The following is a 19,533-nucleotide window of genomic DNA, read 5'->3' as shown; positions in this document are numbered from 1 at the left end:
GCGAGATCTAGACACAATATCATGACAGGTGAGGCAGCCTTCCTCTCGCACTCATTGCCAAAGCATCGAAAACCAACTGTGCAGCTGATGGGACTGCACCCTGGTTGAGTTAATACAGAGATGAAAACTACACCTTTTCTGTTTCGGTGTTGTGAGTAAAATATAGACATGCAGCTAAAAACCCTCGGACAGACAGTAATTGGTGTAAAGTTATCAATCAGGGTTGGTTTTCCGATAAATATGCAAAAATGCAAGTCTGCCACTTCACATTCACTTCTCTTCCTCATGTCTTATCAGCTGAAACGTAATTTGACCAGCCATCTCAGTTTGTTTAGTTGCTGCTAAGAATGATGTTGCGTCAGACAAGATGATATCGTACTCTTGTGTATTAAACTACAATAGTTTGTAGATTTCGTCAACTTTCACAATAAAATTCTAAGCTTCTCTAGGTCACAGCCCCAAACTTTCTGTAAGGCGCGCGATCAACACCATTTGGTGAGTGAACACGAGGTTATGTTTCTAGTAGACCTCTGGATATAGCAGATGAAAGCAATATCATTTGTTTTGGGATGAAAATGTGTTACTCTTCGACCGGTAAGTGTTCAAAGCTGGGTGTGTGGAAAGCGTCATGCTTACAAGAAGAGAAAGTATTAGCGTGGTCTTTTTTTAAATGTGTATTTCTGGAAATCTGTATGAAGGTCACCATTATCAGCTAAGGGATGGTTGTCATGTAAAAACACTTTAAGACTCTCATTAAGACAATCATGGTCAATTACACCACTCTGAAAACATAAAATGTTTGCAGGACTTGAGCAGTTTATTCTTCCCATTAAAAACAAAGTATTTGTCACTGGCGGACACTATTTAAAAACACTATTTAAAGACACTGTTTTATTTGTTGTTGTTATTTTGGCACCAGATTTCAAGTAGATTAAAAACCCTCTGAACAGAGGATGTGATCTGATTTATGTTTCATGTAGCAGTGACATTTGCATGGAGTAAATTAGGTTACTATGTGGTTAGTATGACATTTTGCACTTCCTGTTGTTAAGTTCAGACAAAAGACTAAAACTGAGTGAATCCAGGGAAACAGACAGCAGGCGACAGTGTTTGATTATGAATGTGCACCTCCCATATTCTCTCGGGTAGACATTGAACTCACCTGAAATACTACAAAAGTAACCTATTTAGTAAGTAAGTAACCTTATAATCAAAAAACAATAAAATACGTAGACTTTTATCATGGAAGAGCAAGAAACTACATTAACTGATTCTCCCATCATGTCTCATCATTGTCACTGGAGCAGAAAGGCTAGGATTCAGTGCTTATCTCTGAAAACCAAAAAACAAGTTAAAAAAAATCATGTACTGGCTGAGAGCTAAACTTTATAGTAACAGCCACAATCAAGTCCAAACTGAACATGGAGAAGCAACATTTAGTTACACTACAGAACAGAGCATCAACAAACCTATAGAAGATGTAAGGGATGCCCTGACTTCTACCATTAAAGGAGACATATTATGCTTATTTTCAAGTTCATCATTTTATTTTGGGTTACTACTAGAATAGGTTTACATGCTTTAATGCTCAAAAAATCCATCAGTTGTCTCATACTGTCCAGTGCTGCCCCTCTGTATTCCCCCTCTGTCTTAAACGCTCTGTTTTAGCTCCTGTCTCTTTAAGGCCCCCCTCTCGAAACCCAGTCTCCTCTGATTGGTCAGCTCACACATGCATGACCCAGCACTGCTAACAACAACAGCGCAGCGTTGCTAAATCAAGTCATACAGGCCAAACTAGCTGTGAGGCATTAATTACACAAATTTGCGATATGGTGTGATGTCACAAAGTCACGGAATTAAAGGCGGCACTACTGACGAGGCGTTTCAGGAGCAGTGTTTTCTGTGGGAGAGAGGAGCTTCCGTTGGTTGCAGATTTTGACCTTTTTAACTTTTAAGACCTTTTACATGCACGAGAACAGATATAACACACCAAAGGAAAGGAAAAAAACAAAAAGCATAATAGGTTTGCTTTAAATCAAAGTTAAAAATGTTCTCCACTGCCTTTGATTGAACCTATTTGTGCTCACTATTATCCACCATGCACTCGTATCTATACATATCTTAAAGCAACATTATGTAACTTTTTTACCTTAAAATATCAGCTTCAGAATCCTTTTGATGGTACAGTGTCTTGTAATAGGGTGAATGGTGTCTCTGTATCAGCCACTCCGCCCTCCTATCACTTGTTTCTGCACTATGCAACTTTTTAGTTACGTACATGTTTACTTCAACACATAACATTGTTATGACGTCATGAGTCAGTGGTGTCGCACTCAGAAACTGTGGGGGGCGCCAAACTGCACAAAATGCCAATTTCTACATAATGTTGCTTTAAGTATTTAAAGGTTTTTATTTCTTTGTTTCTCTTAAGTTTATGTTTGTCCTGATCAATGTTGTTTTATGTTGTATTTCCTGCTGAATGATGAGTTACATTAAGTATTTTGTGTAGGCTATAAATGTGCTACACAAAGACACTGCTGACACTTGCTGATTTAATTTATATATATATATATATATATATATATATATATATATATATATATATATATATATATATATAACACATCTTTTAAAGTAATATTTTCATTAAAGGCCAGTGTTGCAGCTTTATATATCCTGGATAATTCATGTGGGCTTTTGTGTGAGTGTAAAATAAAAAATATGGTCATTGTAATAATTATTTCAAGTGCCATTATGCCTTGTCTTGTCTCGGCTGTGTGTGATTCCCAGACTCTTCACTAGGTGGTGGTAATGAGTTTTTAAAATTAGAAGACGAAACTACTCACGACTGCAAATTCTGCGACATGTCGAAAAACAAGCCGGATGAAATGCGGCACTACTGAGCAATACTTGATGTTGTTTAGTTGTTGTTAAAAGAGAAACTGTCACATCAGGCTTTTACCCAGTAAGTGCAAAGCAGTCACTGTCTTTCGTTGTGATACTAGTTTACTCTTTGACGTATTTCCCCCTGAAACGCGTCTTTAAACTGTGAAAATCCGAAGAATAAGTGGCTTTTCCTCTGTGAGACAAGGAACTACACTAACCGCATTCTGTTGCAGCGGGTTTGTCCAGTGATCCTGCCCCAAAAAAGCGATGCTGGTCACCGTTTTCTGCGCGCCGAGGGATCGCCCAGAAACCACCTTCGCCCTCGATGTGTCCCCGGAGCTGGAGCTGAGAGACTTTGTAGCACTTTGTGAACTGGAATCAGGAATCCCAGCAGGGGAAATTCAGGTAAGACCCCAGGCAGGGCTAGCTGTGGTAGCCAGGGAGCTAACGGAGCTAACTAGCTAGCTGACTTGCTAGCATGAATCGTACTTTTGCTGTTTTCGTGGACGGGTTGTTGCGAAACTTTGGTTATCACCAACAGACAAACAGACATGTGTCGCCAGCAGTAAATGAAAGTAAATAACAGCCGTCGCTATCCGTGGGTGGCATCAACGTGACCGAAAGTCAACCCAATGGAAAACTAACGAAGCTAGCTAACTGTTGTCTGACTAGTTCACAGAAACGATCCAGGCTAACGGTCACATGAAGTTAACCCGAGTAGCTGAATTATTCTCATCTTTAAAAGGCCTAATGTTACATGTCTGCCTCATAACTCACATTAACCAACGCTAACTGCTTTCTAACGTCATCTCAAGATATGGGGGGACGTTTTCTTGACAGAGACACGAGCTAATTATGGTCACAATGACATGTTAATGTAACCCAACCTTTTGCACGCTGTTTGAACAGTGACTGGATGAAATAGAGTAGAAACAGCAAAACTGTCACGTTAACGAGTTGATAGAGTTTTTAAGTTTTAATTCCTAGTCCAAAACACAAATACGTTACGCAATAACCCGAACACACAGACTGTGGCCATGCATTTAATACTCCCCCTGCAAAGCCTCTAATTATAGTAGTTTATTCTGGTTATGTCAGACAGGCTTACATCCAACTCTGTCAAAGCCTTCAGGACAGTAGTTTATGTTATATAATTTATGTATAGCTGTAAAGCTGATCAATCAATTGATTGTTGGTCGACAACCGATTTAATAAAATGAATAAGCAACTATTCTGATAATTAATAGGGATCAGCTGATGTGTTTTTTCAGGCCAATACAGATACCAATTATTAGTAATCAAGGAGACGATAATCGTCAGAGCCTGAGCCATATCACCGGCCAATATTGGCCTATCACGCATTAGCGGTAGACCGATTATCAGGGCCGAAATCAGGCATTTTCCAATCATCTGTATCTGTGTTTTTTCTGTCAGATTGCCAATAAGATAAACCAATTTAAAAATGTGCTGCTTTGCCTCTGATGCAGCATCCTCTCACACGATGTCCTACCCACGACAATATCTGATTGGTAACGCGTCACAATTAATATCCTATAAACACTGACTAATCTGCATCTGCAAAGGAACTAGTAACTAAATTTTTCTAGTGAATGTAGTGGAGAGGAAGTTTAAAGTAGCAGAAAGTAAAAGTAAAGTACCTCAACATTCTACTTAAGAACAATTTTCGAGTAAATTGTACTTCACTCCAACTACGAGTTGCATCGCTCATCACACAAAGAGTTTCATTTTTACTACAAATGAATATTGGTCATATTTTTATCACCCCCAAAAAATGTGTGTATATTGGCCAATATATTGATATCTGAGTTATTTTTCCCCTCCCTAATATTGATACCGGCTAAAATGGCATATCGGTCGGGCTCTAGTAATCATTATTTGAAACTGATATACATTTCGGGTAAAAATGTAAGTTTCAAAATTCAGAATAATCAGTGATGAAATGTAAATGTACAATTTACTCAAGTTCTGTACTTAAGTGTAATTTTGAGGAACTTGTACTTCATGTAAGTATTTCCATTTTCTGATACTTTGTACTTCCACGCCGCTACAATTTGGAGGCAAATATTAGTGATGCACGATAAATATTGGCCAGATATTAGCAGATTTATATTATCAACCATGCACAAAAGCAGAGTCCTATCAACTGCGGCATATTGTGATCTAATGAAATACCTTGTCTGTGTTGAGCATGCTCTGTTTATCCAGTCACGTGGGTTCGATAATCTTAATATCCAAATACAATGGAAGCAAGAATCTGAAAATCTTCTGTATGATGACATTTAATCAAACTCTTTTGTTTTTCCATGAACAGATCACATATGTAGAACAGCCCCTAAAAGACCCCACTCGTGCCTTGGGGAATTATGGTGTTAAGGATGGAGATGTGGTGGTTCTCAGGCAAGCTGACAGAAGGCCACCACCAACTCAGCCAGCCTTCCCAGGTAACACACGTGTTTGCTCAAGAAGAACGTTATGAGTTGACTTGACTTGAGCTCAAAAAGAGGCACACCAGTGATAAGTAACAGTTGCTGCTTATTTCATTACTCCACATTTTGAGAGTGAGCTGCTGCTTACATTCACAACGTTGTTTCACAGCCAAATACATTCATCAAACCTGTATTACTGGTCCTTGTAGACCAGTGTTGGGAGGGGTTGGCCAGTTGCATTTTAATCTTTGAAAGTATGAAGAAAGTAAGTGCAAATTACACAAAGTGAAACGTATAAAGTGTTGATCTTAAAAAAGCAGAGTTCTATATTTAGGGACACAAGGCAGCATTATTTATAAAAAGACTATGTATGCATCAGCTATTGTAAATGCAAACCTCTCACCCTTTGTCCTCTGTCTTCTTTAGGTCTGCCCCATATTGACTTTCGTTCCATCACGGTCCCCGGCACCTCTTCTTCAACCAGTCAACGTGGTGCCATAAGGCCGCAGCAACAGGCATCACAGTCGCCTCAGCAGCCGCCGCCTCAGCAGCAGCAGCAGCAGCAGCAGCAGCCGCCACCACCGCAGCAGCAGCAGCAGCAGCAGCAGCAGCAACAGCAGCAGCAACCGCAACCGCGTGCCGCCCAATCTTCCACACCAACGGCCTTTCGTGGCTCCTCTCCTCAGGGGCTGGATGACCCTGCCTTACTCCAGCAGATGCTATTATCCAATCCACACGAGCTTTCACTCCTCAAGGAGAGAAACCCGCCGCTTGCTGAGGCCCTGCTCAGCGGAGACTTGGGTAAACAGAAAAGAGATGCCATGAGTTATGTTTATCATCTCCTGTGTCATGTCAGTGTAACCGTCTATTTTTCCTCAGAGCGTTTCACCAAAGTGCTGCTGGAGCAACAGCAGGATCGAGCTAAGAGAGAGCAAGAGAGGATCAGACTTCTGACTGCTGATCCCTTTGATTTGGACGCCCAAGCAAAGATTGAGGAGGACATCAGGTATGGTGTGTGTAGACCATAGATTTCGTTGAGTTGCCATCTTCAGCATGGTGCAGCTTCAGTTTTAATCAGATATTGTCGTATAATAATTTGTTAGATAATAATGTAATGTGATGTATTCAACTTTACTCTTTAGCACTAAGACAAGGCATAGCAGCTTGTCCAACAAGCTTAAGCAGTATGTTTCATTTTTGTCACCTTTACTGTTGGGCTTGTGCATATTTCAGGCAGCACAATGTGGAAGAAAACATGACCATTGCAATGGAGGAGGCCCCAGAAAGCTTTGGACAGGTGGTCATGCTCTACATTAACTGCAAAGTCAATGGGCACCCTGTGAAAGCTTTTGTTGACTCAGGTAATGAGCATTAAATCCTGATGGCACTTGTCTTGGTTTCAATTTTGTGGTCATTAACAGAAGTGCAACAAAAATGTCACTGTGCAACATGTTGGTTTAGTTATTATTTGCGGCTTAACATATTAAAAAAAAAGATAAACAACACGTTTAGTTCTCTGATTTGCGGATCTGTCAGTATTTACATATATATAATACAAGCATGTGACTAACATTTATTCTTCTAATCGACTCTTTATAGTTGTTTTGTTTTTGTTACAATAAGATACAAGTTACAGTAAAACTGCATATAAGTCAGTAGAAGGTAGCCATCCTAATCAGATGCTAGACCCACCTCAGTTAGGTACTTTCAACACAGCAGAAGAGAAGCTCTTCCTGGATATCTGAAGTCTGAACATGATCTCATTACACTTGTAATCTTTATGACACCAGTATGACTCAGCCAAGATCTGGAACAGTCACATCTTCCCAGAGCTCAGAAATAAGATGTCCTTATTGTACTATTTGGATTTACACAGCATTGTATTCCTGTCTTCATTGCACATGCATTTTCAGATTTTGTAAAGCCTGGTGTTGTTTGTTCTTTAGGTGCCCAGATGACCATCATGAGCCAAGCGTGTGCTGAGCGCTGTAACATCATGCGGCTGGTGGACCGTCGCTGGGCCGGGATTGCAAAGGGAGTGGGTACACAGAAGATCATAGGCAGAGTTCATTTGGGTGAGTGTCAGGCTTTTGTTTTTTGTTTTTCAACACAAGTCCACACTAGTTTCTATGTTCGAGAACATTCAGGGACATCTGTACCACCAACTTCCCAAATCAAGAACTGGTAGAATTCAGCAAAAATGCTAGTGCAGCTGTATTGTGCATTGAAGCAGTAACATTTCAGGCATGAGCAGTCAAGAGTTACGTTCGAAAGTAACAGAATCAATCACAGGTTCATATTGAACGTGTGAAAAGGCGCACGATGGAAATGTTCCCGGATGTAGCTGCATGTGTGAATAGTGAAAATCCCTAGCGATATCTGAAAGGATATCCCAGTAATTTACCGGGAACTATGTGTGACAGGGGCTCAACAAATGCCCTCAGTACTAGTTTAACAAACCCACTGGCAGAGAAGTTGTCTTCTAATTTCCTGTAGATACCCACAACCTAGCTATGCAAGGCTAAGTGTACCATTCGCCACACCTTTGAAAGCTGCACATATAAAATATTGTCTGGGATTGTCTGACTCAGAGTAGATGGAATCATTTTCCCAAACTTGATCTCCTTCTTCAACTGCATCCATATTCAAGTCTCAGTGGAATTGAAATTGTGTTGTCTTGTGCTCATGTAGCTCAGGTACAGATAGAGGGGGACTTCCTTCCCTGTTCTTTCTCCATCTTGGAGGACCAGCCGATGGACATGCTGCTCGGCCTGGATATGCTGAAGAGGCATCAGGTGTGAGCCACTTCCATTTGATCAGTGGACAGTAATGAATTGGAAATAATAAGATAATACATTTCTTTCTCAGTGCAGTGAATGCAAAATAAATTGATGGGTATCTGGGAGCTTTATTTGTTCTCTTTTTCTTGCAGTGTTCCATCGACCTGAAGAAGAACTTGCTGCTAATAGGCACCACGGGCACTGAAACGCGCTTCCTATCTGAGGCAGAGCTGCCAGAGTGTGCCCGCCTGGCTTACGGCGCAGAGGGCCGCGAAGACGCCCGTCCAGATGAGATAGCTGACAGAGAACTAGCAGAGGCACTTCAGAGGTCCATACAGGAAAGCGGTAAGATCCCATCTCGGCACTTCAGCCTGTTTTTGATTGGGCTTTTTTTTTTTCAGCTCAGGTAGAACCACATTTGCATGTGCCACTTAAAGCTTCTTACTCTCAACCCCATTTATGCAGTCATCTGAATTTTCAGTCACATGATCACTTCATGTCATCACCTCAGCAAATCAGATGTGCTTTAGAATAAGATGAGCTCAGGAAATGGAGACGTTTGTCAGGCAATTATAAGAGAAGAATACAGAGATTGGCTAAGATCAAGCTTTTTAGGCTTAAAGGGAAACACTCATGATTAGCTCTTTGCTTGTTGATTGATGATTATTATGATTTGAAACTCTATTTCTATATGAAGTTAATGAGCTAAAACCTTCATCTCTAGTTGCTCTTGCTGACTGTGATGTTGTAATTTAATGTGTTTTTTAAGCACCTACATTTAGTAGAGTTTGGAGAAAATGCCTCCGTTTAGCACTTAATGGAGCCATCAGTGCTAATCGGCAGTGCTGAGTGAGTCTTATTGTAGTCTGGCATGGACTGAAAAACGCTGTCAGATTGTTTGTCGGACAACAGTGCAGATGGATCTCTGAAGGAATGTGAGAACAGCACTTTAAGCCACCTACATAGACAAACTGAAAGGGACGTGTCGTGCCAGCAGAAACGTAGGTGGTTACATTATTTAAATGAGCAAGATTATCTCACTTGTCTTATTCTTGATGTCATGATTTAAACATCCTGTATTTGTGAAATAAAATACAGCATGTAAAAAGTATGCTTTTTGCGTATATGCTTGAACAATGACTAAAAATGCCTCCACGGTGTTGACATACTAATGATAATACCATCAACATTGCAATTAACATCCCCCAGTGTGTTGAAAACAAGGACTTGGCATTAGTCGTATCAGTCAAATGGCGACCACTGTTATGGTCACTTTTTTGTCCTCAGATTTGCGAGATAGCTTTCTGATGATTATGAGATGACAAGAATTTTTTGTCAGGTTATATACAATTGTCTTTGCACAGTTGACATTCACACTGCTTGCTCCTACCCAAACGTTAGCACGGTGGACTGCTAGCAGTGGTCGATTGTAGCTGGATGGTTTCATATCATCTCAGTGTTTGAGCCGTATGATGTCACGTACTGTGAGGTGATGTATATTTGTCAACGACTCAGTTATATTGTTTATACCAGAGGTGACTAAACGTTCTCCCTTCAACTTAACTTCATTGTGGGCCTTTTGTAATTTATAGTTAAGGTCCAAAATGGTACAAGGATCCGAAGTTCCCTTAATTGACTGACTTTCTGCCTGTGGTGCTCTGATTATGGAAAATAATCCAACATATTAATATTATTTTTACCTCGTAAAACAGCACAAACAGTGCTTTTTCCTTTCCTTCAGCATTTAAGGCTGTATCAGATAATAAGGAGATAATCGGTGCTTTATGGATGTCTAAATGATTTGAGCATCCACGTGAAGTTTCTTAACCGATCAGGTATTTCATTTTTTGGATTAATACGTCACAGACATTGTTGTCTGGTCGCTTTATCCATTTTGTAATGATTGTCAAAACATAATCATGAAAGTGTTTCCCTTTAATGCTTTTTAAGGCTCACATAACCATTGGTGCTACTGCCATTGATGCACTTAGTCGTCGTTATTGTTTCCATTGGCTGGTCATGTCCGGTAATGGCTGCACTTTGCAAATGGAATTACAACATAAAGCAGCATCATTGGAGTTGCAGTAAATTCAGGCTCATGCTGGTGTTGTGGTCCATGTTGTTGAATAAGGCAATCCTCCACCAGAAATGAGGAATCAATCAAATAGTTTTGGGTTCTGATCAAATGCAGTACTGACGTGACCTTCTGAGGTTCAGGTTTTGTTTTTGGATGACACTTTTCACATCTCTGTGTGTGTGAAAAGGCTGATAAGTTGGTGCATGCTCTGTGTGTGACTGCTAACTTTCTCCGTCCCTTTGCATGATGTGTGTGGTGTGTGCCCTAACCCCTGAGCAGGACAGCACTGATGCATTTGGAGACAGCTGGAGAGGGCCCTACCAACCAGGTACTGCAAATTCACAAGTCCATTGCCAGTGCTAAGTCCATTGCTATTTCTGTCTTTTATTTTGCTGTTATTTTGCTGCTGGATCGGTTAATTGATGTTGTACTTTTGTTTTTACTTATACATGTATTTATTATGAATACATATAAAAGGAAAAAGTAACAAACTATATGTGCAGCAGGTATTCAAGTGAGGAGATTGGTGTTTTGGTTTGTTTCCTTTAGGTATTATTTAAGTGTAGAGATGCACCGATTGCAATTTTCTTGGCCAATTTTTAGATTTTTCAAAAGTTTTGACCTGCCGATTCCGATTGTCTTTCTTTCTAGGAACTACAATTAACAGCATACACAAACCTTTTTTTAATGGAGAATTCGATTTTATGTTTGTAATAAAACACAGACTATGAAATAACTATTAAATATTAGACATTGTAAGCTATTTGAATGGCCCGTCACTGAAATGTTTAAGTGAATTTTAGCCCCCTCTTATTACCATTTACGCTTTGTATACTGGTATATCTGGGACTCTTATTGTGAAAGGTAAAACAAAAGGGGTCTGTCTGTAATGTGCCTCAGTTGACATTTGAGTGGAATAAAAAGTTGTTGCTCTCGTTCAGACAACGGATCTCTATCCTCAAAGTAAATGCGCATTTCATAACCTTTAACTTTTGCAAAACAAAACGGGTGCAACAAAACACATATTCCGCTCACTGGCCGGTCGATCGGTGCATCTCTATTAAAATGTATATTATCCAAAGTAATGCTTCCAGACTGGGTCCACACAAATTCCAGCTGTTTAATTCTCAGTTGTATTTTCTGTTACAATTAGACACTGCAGATGGACAAACTACCTCACGGCAGCCCCAACCATTTACATTACCCAGAACCTTAGACCAAATGTCCTCATCCACCTCCCCTTCCCAAAGCCCTTCCTCTGGCCAGCCCCAGACCCTGGATCGCTCTCAGTCTGCCCCGGCCGCCATGGAGCAGGCCTCAGCACCAGGGCAGTGCCATGACCACCCTGGCCTCCAGGAGCTTCCTCTGCCTTCATGCTCAGCAGAGGATGCTGGTTCTACACCTCATCAGGTCCACCCTCACCCTCTGCCTGGCCATAGCAACTCCAAAGTGCCCCCTGTACCCAGTCCTTCAACAGACGTCCTCCAAACATGTACCCCTACTGTAGACGGGACTAGAGCATCCCAGTATCAGGGGTGTGAGGTACAGCACGGAGCCACAGAGGGGGACGCTGAATCAGACGAGGTGGTGAACAGCTCAGAGGAACTTTCCCCCATTCAACCCATGGAGCAGGAGGCGACTGAGACTGACACAGCTGATGCCGCTGAAGCCTGTCCAAGCGCTCCTAGCCAGTGCGACTCCGTTGAGATGGAGTCCCCCACTGCGTCCCAGGGCGTGGTGTCCTCCGAGAGGGACCAGCCTGAAGGAGAGCACAGCTCCAGCTCCGACAGCATCCCCTCGCTGGCGGCCGCCCTAAAGGAGCTTCACGAGCTGCTGGTGTCCAACAACCGAGCTCACTCTCAGAACCGCAGCTCCTCCTGCTCCCCCTCACATCCATTCAAACAGGAAACAGACGAAGTGGCCCCCGAACCGCGCACTCCGACGCCCGAAAACACCCATCCTATCCATTCTACTGTCGTCACAGCCGGTGCAGAACCAAGCGATGCCAAAGCCAACCATGCTGCTGCTGTGTCTGATGAGGGCCCATCTAAGTGTCTTGCGCCTGACGTCTCTGGCCAAGATGAGCATCTGGACGGAGATACAGCAGAGACTGTGGAAGGACAAGGACCGCCGCAGTGTCCAGAAGGCTGCGGGGAGAGGAGGGCAGATAGTCGAGGGGAAGATGAAGCCAATAACATCAGCATTTTTCAGCCTGAGCCAGAGGTTCCCCCTGATCCTGCAGGGGACCTGGAGTTCAGGGAACCTCCTGAGGGGCAGCAGGGGAGAGGGATCGCAGATGGACGAGCATCTGGCACCAACACCCCAGACACTCTCGGCCTCCAGACTGAGCACACTTTCCTCAGCCCTCTGTCTATGGCAGTGGGCTCACCTGAGGAAGTCTCTAGCACCTCGTCCCCCTCTTCCACTCCTCTCGCTCAGGCTCCCCAGCTTACATCTCCAGCCCCTCCTCTCCCTTCTCCGCATCCCTTTATAGAACAATTTCCAGCCGAGCACATCCAGAGAATCCAGGCAGCGGGCTTTTCTGCCATGGAGGCTGCCGAGGCACTGGAAAGAGCCCATGGGGTTGTGGAGCTAGCTCTGCTGGCACTTCTAGCCCGCAGTATCACTGTGCCCACCTAGACTCATAACCAGTCATACGAGTCCCCAGCCTCCCAACTCAGCATCTGTCTTATTTATACCTTGTTACTGATCCAGATGTCTCAGTCCCTCCTGAGCAGGGAGCACGTATAAACACAGGGAAGAACAAACAGGACAACTGGTAATACTTTTCTGGATATTGCAGATATGTGAGGTGTGTTTGCATGCAGATGTTTTGGGTGCCCACCCATTTCATTGGTTTTTAGAGATTTGGTAGATTGGTTTCTTTTTCTTGTTTTTTCGTCCAACATTGACACATTATTAAATGCCCAATGTATGATTGATTCTTGAAACATTAAAAAAAATATAATTTGCCCTTTGATATGTCATAAGATTATTGTTGTTTAAGTTGTGGAGCATCAATAAAATAAAAAAAAAATGAAAAACTCAGAATGGAGTAGCATTACTCCTCTCCATCTCAGATCAACTGTCTGGTGAGCTTTAGATGATTCAGCACAAATATTGATATTTGAAGCAATTTGCTGATAAATAAAGCATTATATTGATTCGTCCCTTCAGTTTAAAAATCACAACCCAATGTCGGAGAAGCTACGTTGTGGGAATTGCTGCGGTTTCGAAGGGTTGATCACGTTTACAATTAATTTCTCCAGATAAGTGGAAGCCCTCACGTACACGGCCGTTGCCAAGTGAGCCGCGAGTGTGTTTGTTGATGTCTGATCGTAGATGGCGTTTTTTGGGTTCTGTATGTGAACCGGAGAAGGTATCTTGTACTGTATGTATCATTCTCCGAAGTTTGAGAGCTCTGCCATGTGTAGATTACAAATCTGTTCGTAGCTCCTGTTCAGAAAGTCCTTTTTGTTCTGTGTCAAATCATCATAGTGTGTATGTTCATATCTTTTTAAAAACACCCATTTTAATTTTGTTATCTGTTAGATTATGGCCATTTGTGCCTGTCAAATGTTTTGTCAGTACATCATATATCAAGTATTCAAATGGCTTTATTTGAGTCATATACCAACAATGTTCAGGCAGATTGAATTATCTACTTTTATCTTGTATGAAATTTTAAATTGCAAATAAAATGGAACTAGTATTTGTACACTGTGAATTCATTCATTGCTTCCTGTAAATGAGTGAGGTGTGATTAAGTAAGCCATCCTCTAATCAACTCAAACTATATATACACACAGTAGCAGAGAGCCTCATAGTGTGTCCCAGTTCCATACTAAGTGCTAATATGTCTGACAACGCATACAAAAAGTACCAACACCCATAGTACCATACTATTTTAGTGTGCCAGAAAAAGATTTGGTATATCAAAAATACCAGTTTGTCCTACTTCTTTCTGCAATAAAAGCCAGCATGCATTTCTGGCTATTGAGACCCACGATCCTCTGCGCTGTGGTAGATTTGTCACATTGAGAAAGCCGCCAACAGAAGCTGCATTCAAAATTGTATACGTTTTCTGTTTCAAAGTTCAAGGCGCAATCTTAGGACGAAGTAGTACATCCCAATTCTGGGCATATTGCATGCAACAGTACGCGCTGTGCTGCTGCTGCAGTGTGTATTAAAAGTAAAAAGAAAAAAAAATGCAGCTAATGTTTTGAGAGGCCAAGTCCAGCCCCTCCGGTGTGCCCCATGGGACCTTATTTCAGTAAAAAATCAATACAGTAGTCAATGGGGAGACACAAATATTTTTTTTATCCTGTTTTAATTGTGCCATGGATCACACTTATGTCTTTCAATTCAAAAGATAACTTTGCAAGCCAAGAAAGTCGCAGTTTGTCGTAAAATACAAAGTACCATTTAATTTTGTGAAAGCTCACTCAGTGAAGTACATCGTCTCGCTTAGTATATGTCTAAGTCTCGCCACAGGAGTTAGTCAGTTTTGGCGAGCGTGCTTTTATACAGGACCGGCTCGACAAGGTTTCTGTTTAGTGTTTTGCTGAGCGTTAAATGGTGCCTTACTCAAAACATTCACAGTCACACACAGTCTGCCAGAGGCTTTAAAAGAGCCACACCTGGCTCCAGTTCTTGTGATTGCTGCCTCAAGCTCAGGCCGCAGCCTTGTGTTGTGTGACAGAACAGATCCAGACTAAAGCGTTATGGCTCAATCAGATGACAGAGATGAGAACAACCACTGTTTGAGTGGAAGCATCATGTCTGATCTACACTCCTGGTTAGGTAATCCAGTGAATCATCTGATATCGCAAATACAAAATATGTGGACTAGAGAGCAGCTTTCTCCAGAGTTTTCTCTGGAAGACTGCCTTGAAGAGAGCAGTGACTCCCTGAACCAGCTGGAGGATTGTAGGTAAGGGCCACAACATGCGTCCAATGAACTTCACCAAACATCAAACATGATGAAATGTCCCTTTTTTAAGTCCTCCTTTAAACATATCTTCACCTCTCAGGTCTGTGGCCTTCATAGACATGCTGGATTTTAAAAATGTATCAAAGCTGTTCTCAATAACCATGCTTGAGGAGGAAAATCCAACTTTGTCTTCATTAGATGATCAGGTTGAAGGCACAGAAGGGTAAGAGAAGCTGTACGTGTGAATACTCTCTAATTTCTACACTTGTAACTAAATCTGGCCTCCTTTATAAAGACACAGGGCAGCAGAGCCAGCCGAGGAGGAAGTGCTGAGTGTGTCATTTCAGTCAAAGTACATTGATTTCTGTAAGTTTCCCTTTCTCCTTCGGCTGTTGTCAGTCATTTAATAGTGTCTCAGCAATGTCAAGTGCCCTTGTCTTCATTTCTTTTGCTCTGCAGTCCCACTGTATCAGGACTGCTACCTGCAGCCGGTGAAAGAGGATCTGCACAGACCGAACAAGAGTGTTGTGTCTGAACTGATAACGCCCCAGTATGTGCAGGGTCTGCAGTCCCGTTATAGCCATGGCTGCCACTCTCAGGCTATGACCCCACCCTCTGCCTCCCCTCGCCCAGTCCATAGGGTGACTCCATGTACCCTTTGGCAAGATCTAGACGAGGTGAAGGCATCTGGCCTGCTCAGCAGCTTGACAACCAGAGAGATTTGCCTTCAGGAGGTGTGAAAAGTTTAATAATTCATGCTTTACACCTCAGATATGATAAACAAGGCGCTGCATTCAGGAGCAGTGTTATCTCATTTGGAGCCAAGAGACATTAAATCACCATCAAATTATATAATGACACTGAAAAAGACAGAAGTGTAGAAGTCTACATGGCTAAACCTGAGCAGCACCATTTATAGCATGCTGACAAGTACTCACATTGCTAATGTTCATACAGCATGTAGCATGTAATTTTGATTAGCTATCTGTAAAATCTGCATACATCTTGCATGGTAACATCAAACATTCATATGTAGGCTAACCTTTACCATGTTAGCATTTTTAGCATGTTGATATTTATTCTGTTGGATTACATTGCTAATGTTCATACGAAATTTAGCATGTTATTGTGTTGAAGCTATTTGTTAAATATGCTAACAACACGCATGTTAACAGCAAACGTTTTATATGAAGGCTATAAAACTACTTGTAGTTTAATTTTAAGGGCTGCAGTAAAATTTGGGGGATCCCCGGGTCCTATGTTCCCCGCTTTGTATTCGACCGGGGAACACAGGACCCTTTTTCTTAAAAAAAGGGTCCCATGTGTCCTATGTCCCTGGGAACATGGGTACGTTCCCAAAATTTGGCATGTAATTTGCAGGGTGTAGCATTAACGTTTAGCATGCTAGCTTAAAATGTTCCCATTAATCTCAAAGTAGTTTGTAGGCTGTACTTTGAGATTAAAGACTAACCCTGTTTTTTTAAATATCATCTTATTGTCAACGAACCCCATATCGACTCCCAATGGCCAATCAAAACCAGCCCAACGTCCTTGGAGTAAAAAAAAAAAAAAAGAAGACACTCTTTTCTCCAAGCATTATATTTCTCCCAGGGTTCACTGCTAGTTAGCTAGTTGTTAACTTGTTTGCTTCACTAACAAGCAGAGTAGGGAGAGAGAGGCGGTTGCCATCAAGCGGAGAGCATAAGCACATAGAGTGTGTGTCTGTGCGTTTGTGTAATTTTAAGTGCTCCATTTGCATGAAAAACAGGTTTGCCTAACCCACAGCAACACCTCAAAAGTAGCCCAGTTCTGCAGAATAACCACTGACCTGGCAACCGTGTCTGCACTGTAAATCCCCTCCTTTTAAAGTTTAGTTCAAACAGCTGGCCACTAGTTTTAAGGAAGTGGTACCCAAACAGGAGTTAATGTTGCATTAGTTAATTTTCAGCTGTGGAATAATAAACATGCGTTTTTCATATATAATGAGCTATAAGCTGATTAACCTATATGTCTTGCTTTGAATACACAGACAACACTTGGTAGTTGGATCAATTCAGTGATGAGATTTGCTGACAATAAGAGACACAATCATCAGCCTCATCTCTGAAACTGTTAATGACCCTCCTTCCCTCACTTTCTTCCTGAAGAGGATGTTTGAGTTGATCGGCTCTGAAGCGTCCTACCTGCGGAGCCTCGGAGTTGCTGTCAAGTATTTCTACCTGTCAAAGGCGCTGAAACAGACCCTGTCTGCAATGGAGCATCACATTTTGTTTTCCAATATTCGTCGCGTGATGGCAGCCAGTGAAAAGTGAGACACATGCAGGATCTCCTTTTTATCATATTTCCACTAGACGTTCTGGTGTTTCATGCTGAGCCGGTGTCACCTCTCTTCTAGGTTTCTGATGGATCTGGAGATTCGACTGGGAGAGAGCGTGTTGATATGCCAGGTTGGAGACATTGTGCTTCAGCACTGCCCTGACTTTCACAGACTCTACGTGCCATATGTGACTAACATGATGTACCAGGAGGCCCTTGTCAACCAGCTGCTGTGAGTCTCTGTTCTGTACTTGATATCTCAAGTGGTACTTCACAACTTTTCACGAGGCTGACTCAATCACATTTCTCCCTTTTTCAAGGCAACAGAACCGAGACTTTGTCTGTGCAATCGAGAAGCTTGAGAGTGACCCGGTGTGTCAGAGACAGAGGCTCAAGTCATTCCTCGTCCTTCCCTTTCAGAGAATAACTCGTATTAAACTCATCCTTGAGGTAGAGATCTGAATCACATTTGTACGGATATATATTTGTGACTTGCCGTGACACGTTTGAAAGATCGACCAAGGCTTCTTCTGTGCTTTGTTTTCTTTCGTTTCAGGGCATCCTGAAACTCACTAAACCGGGCTCTGACTCAGTTTTGAATCTCGAAACGGCAATCAAAGCGATTCACGAGGTAATTCTGTTTCACTATCAGGCCTTCTTCAAGATCTGCACATTCATGCTGAGACAGAAGTGACGGGGACGAGCTGGTTACTGGAAAGGAGTGTTGTGGTGTTAAATTACGCTTAAAAGATGAGCAAAAAAACTGTAATTGCTATTTATTACTCTGAAAACCTTCCAGGTAGTGACAGAGTGTGACAACGGCGTCCGAAAAATGAAACAAATCGAGGAGTTGGTCTGCTTGGAAATGCTGATGGATTTTGGCAAAGTAAAGGTGTTGAATGACTTTATTTTTCTCGCTGTAAGATTTCTAACAGTCTTTCTGACAGACTTGAAGCTGTTATGTAACCTGCAGATGGCAATAAATTCTAACTGGCTGCCTCTTCCTCCGTCCAGTCAGTTCCTCTGGTTGTAAGTGGGCGTTTTCTGGTGCACCAGGGTCCTGTGAGGCAGCTGACTGTGGAGGCTGATGCTTACAACTCAAGGGTGTCCTTCATCAGCGTCTACCTCCACCTCTTCAGCGACCTTTTGATCATCTCCTTGAAGAAGTAACTGACATGCACTCGTTTTTGTAAAAATGGTGCAACTACTATCCGTTTTTCTTTCTTTGACATATTAAAAGCCATGCAGACAAAGCCAAGATCAGCTGCAAGACAGAATAATGTCACTTATCAAAATTATGATCCACATTATCTAACTGAGTCTCTCTGCATCGTGTCAGGGATCAGAGGTTCACCGTCGTGGATTATGCAAAGTTCCCCACACACGTACACCTGGAGCATCTGAAGACTGAGGTCCTGGGTCTCCCTCCAGACTCCTTCCTGTTACATCTGTCTCAATGTTACACCGGACAACCCACCGCCATGATACTTGTTCCACAAACGAGGTACGAGTGGACATTTTCTAGAAGGTTTCAAGTGACTTATTAATCTCTTTTTGCAGCACATCATCTCGAATTCATCTTCTCTTTTTACTGCAGGGCAGATAAAGAGAAGTGGATGAAGGCGCTGTCGACAAAACATTGATGGAAATGTGATTGTGCTACTTTTTATACATCAAACTTTTAGCATTTTAACTTGCACATTACTTATGTATATTCTGATAATTAGGGAAATTGTAGCTCACTCTTAGGATCTTAACTTTAAAGTGCACTTCAACGTTCTTGATTAAATCACTCACAACACGACTCATTCAAACATGCACTTGTCACAATTGGCAGACACACAGGGGAGTAAAGGGATATTTTTCACAGGAATAGATTTTTTCTTTTTTCTTCACTTTTATGAAAATACTGGCCTCTTTTAAAGCAATGTGTATTTTTTTTATATTTTCTTATTGTAAACATTTGATGTACTCTAAGATCAGCCTAATGCAACAAAACTGATTAAAGATGGTGACAAGACGACTTAAAAAACAGTCCCTGATCTTCTTACTGTGAAATGCTGACATGTTGTTTAACACGAACAGTGTTATGAC

The 19,533-nt window shown here is 41.9% G+C and overlaps 2 protein-coding genes across 3 annotated transcripts; both read left to right on the top strand.

Moving 5' to 3' along the window:
* Positions 1-2,853: 2,853 nt before the first annotated feature.
* ddi2 (DNA-damage inducible protein 2) lies at positions 2,854-13,908 on the top strand. 2 transcript variants are annotated; one of them, XM_084347783.1, is made up of 11 exons: positions 2,854-2,965; positions 3,120-3,291; positions 5,219-5,348; positions 5,760-6,134; positions 6,213-6,339; positions 6,567-6,694; positions 7,280-7,408; positions 8,025-8,128; positions 8,266-8,458; positions 10,470-10,518; positions 11,344-11,443. In XM_084347783.1, exons 2-10 carry the CDS (start codon positions 3,154-3,156, stop codon positions 10,478-10,480), a joined length of 1,335 nt encoding a protein of 444 aa, XP_084203909.1. In that variant the 5' UTR covers positions 2,854-2,965; positions 3,120-3,153; the 3' UTR covers positions 10,481-10,518; positions 11,344-11,443. The 2 variants fall into 2 exon arrangements, with proteins under 2 accessions (XP_084203909.1, XP_084203908.1); XM_084347782.1 differs by lacking the exon at positions 10,470-10,518 and having other exon boundaries at positions 11,344-13,908.
* Positions 13,909-14,839: 931 nt separating this feature from the next.
* LOC311254917 (rho guanine nucleotide exchange factor 19) lies at positions 14,840-19,473 on the top strand. The gene is made up of 12 exons (XM_084348976.1): positions 14,840-15,123; positions 15,224-15,346; positions 15,419-15,489; positions 15,583-15,857; positions 17,271-17,431; positions 17,519-17,671; positions 17,760-17,889; positions 17,996-18,070; positions 18,239-18,331; positions 18,454-18,605; positions 18,779-18,943; positions 19,037-19,473. The coding sequence occupies exons 1-12, from the start codon at positions 14,915-14,917 to the stop codon at positions 19,080-19,082; spliced, it is 1,653 nt and encodes a 550-aa protein (XP_084205102.1). The 5' UTR covers positions 14,840-14,914; the 3' UTR covers positions 19,083-19,473.
* The last annotated feature ends 60 nt before the right edge of the window (positions 19,474-19,533 follow it).

This window comes from Pagrus pagrus (assembly GCF_965226575.1).
Source record: "Pagrus pagrus genome assembly, chromosome: 3".
Classification (NCBI taxonomy): domain Eukaryota; kingdom Metazoa; phylum Chordata; class Actinopteri; order Spariformes; family Sparidae; genus Pagrus; species Pagrus pagrus.
The sequence above is the reverse complement of the archived record's forward strand: the minus strand, read 5'-3'. Positions and strand labels throughout refer to the sequence as shown.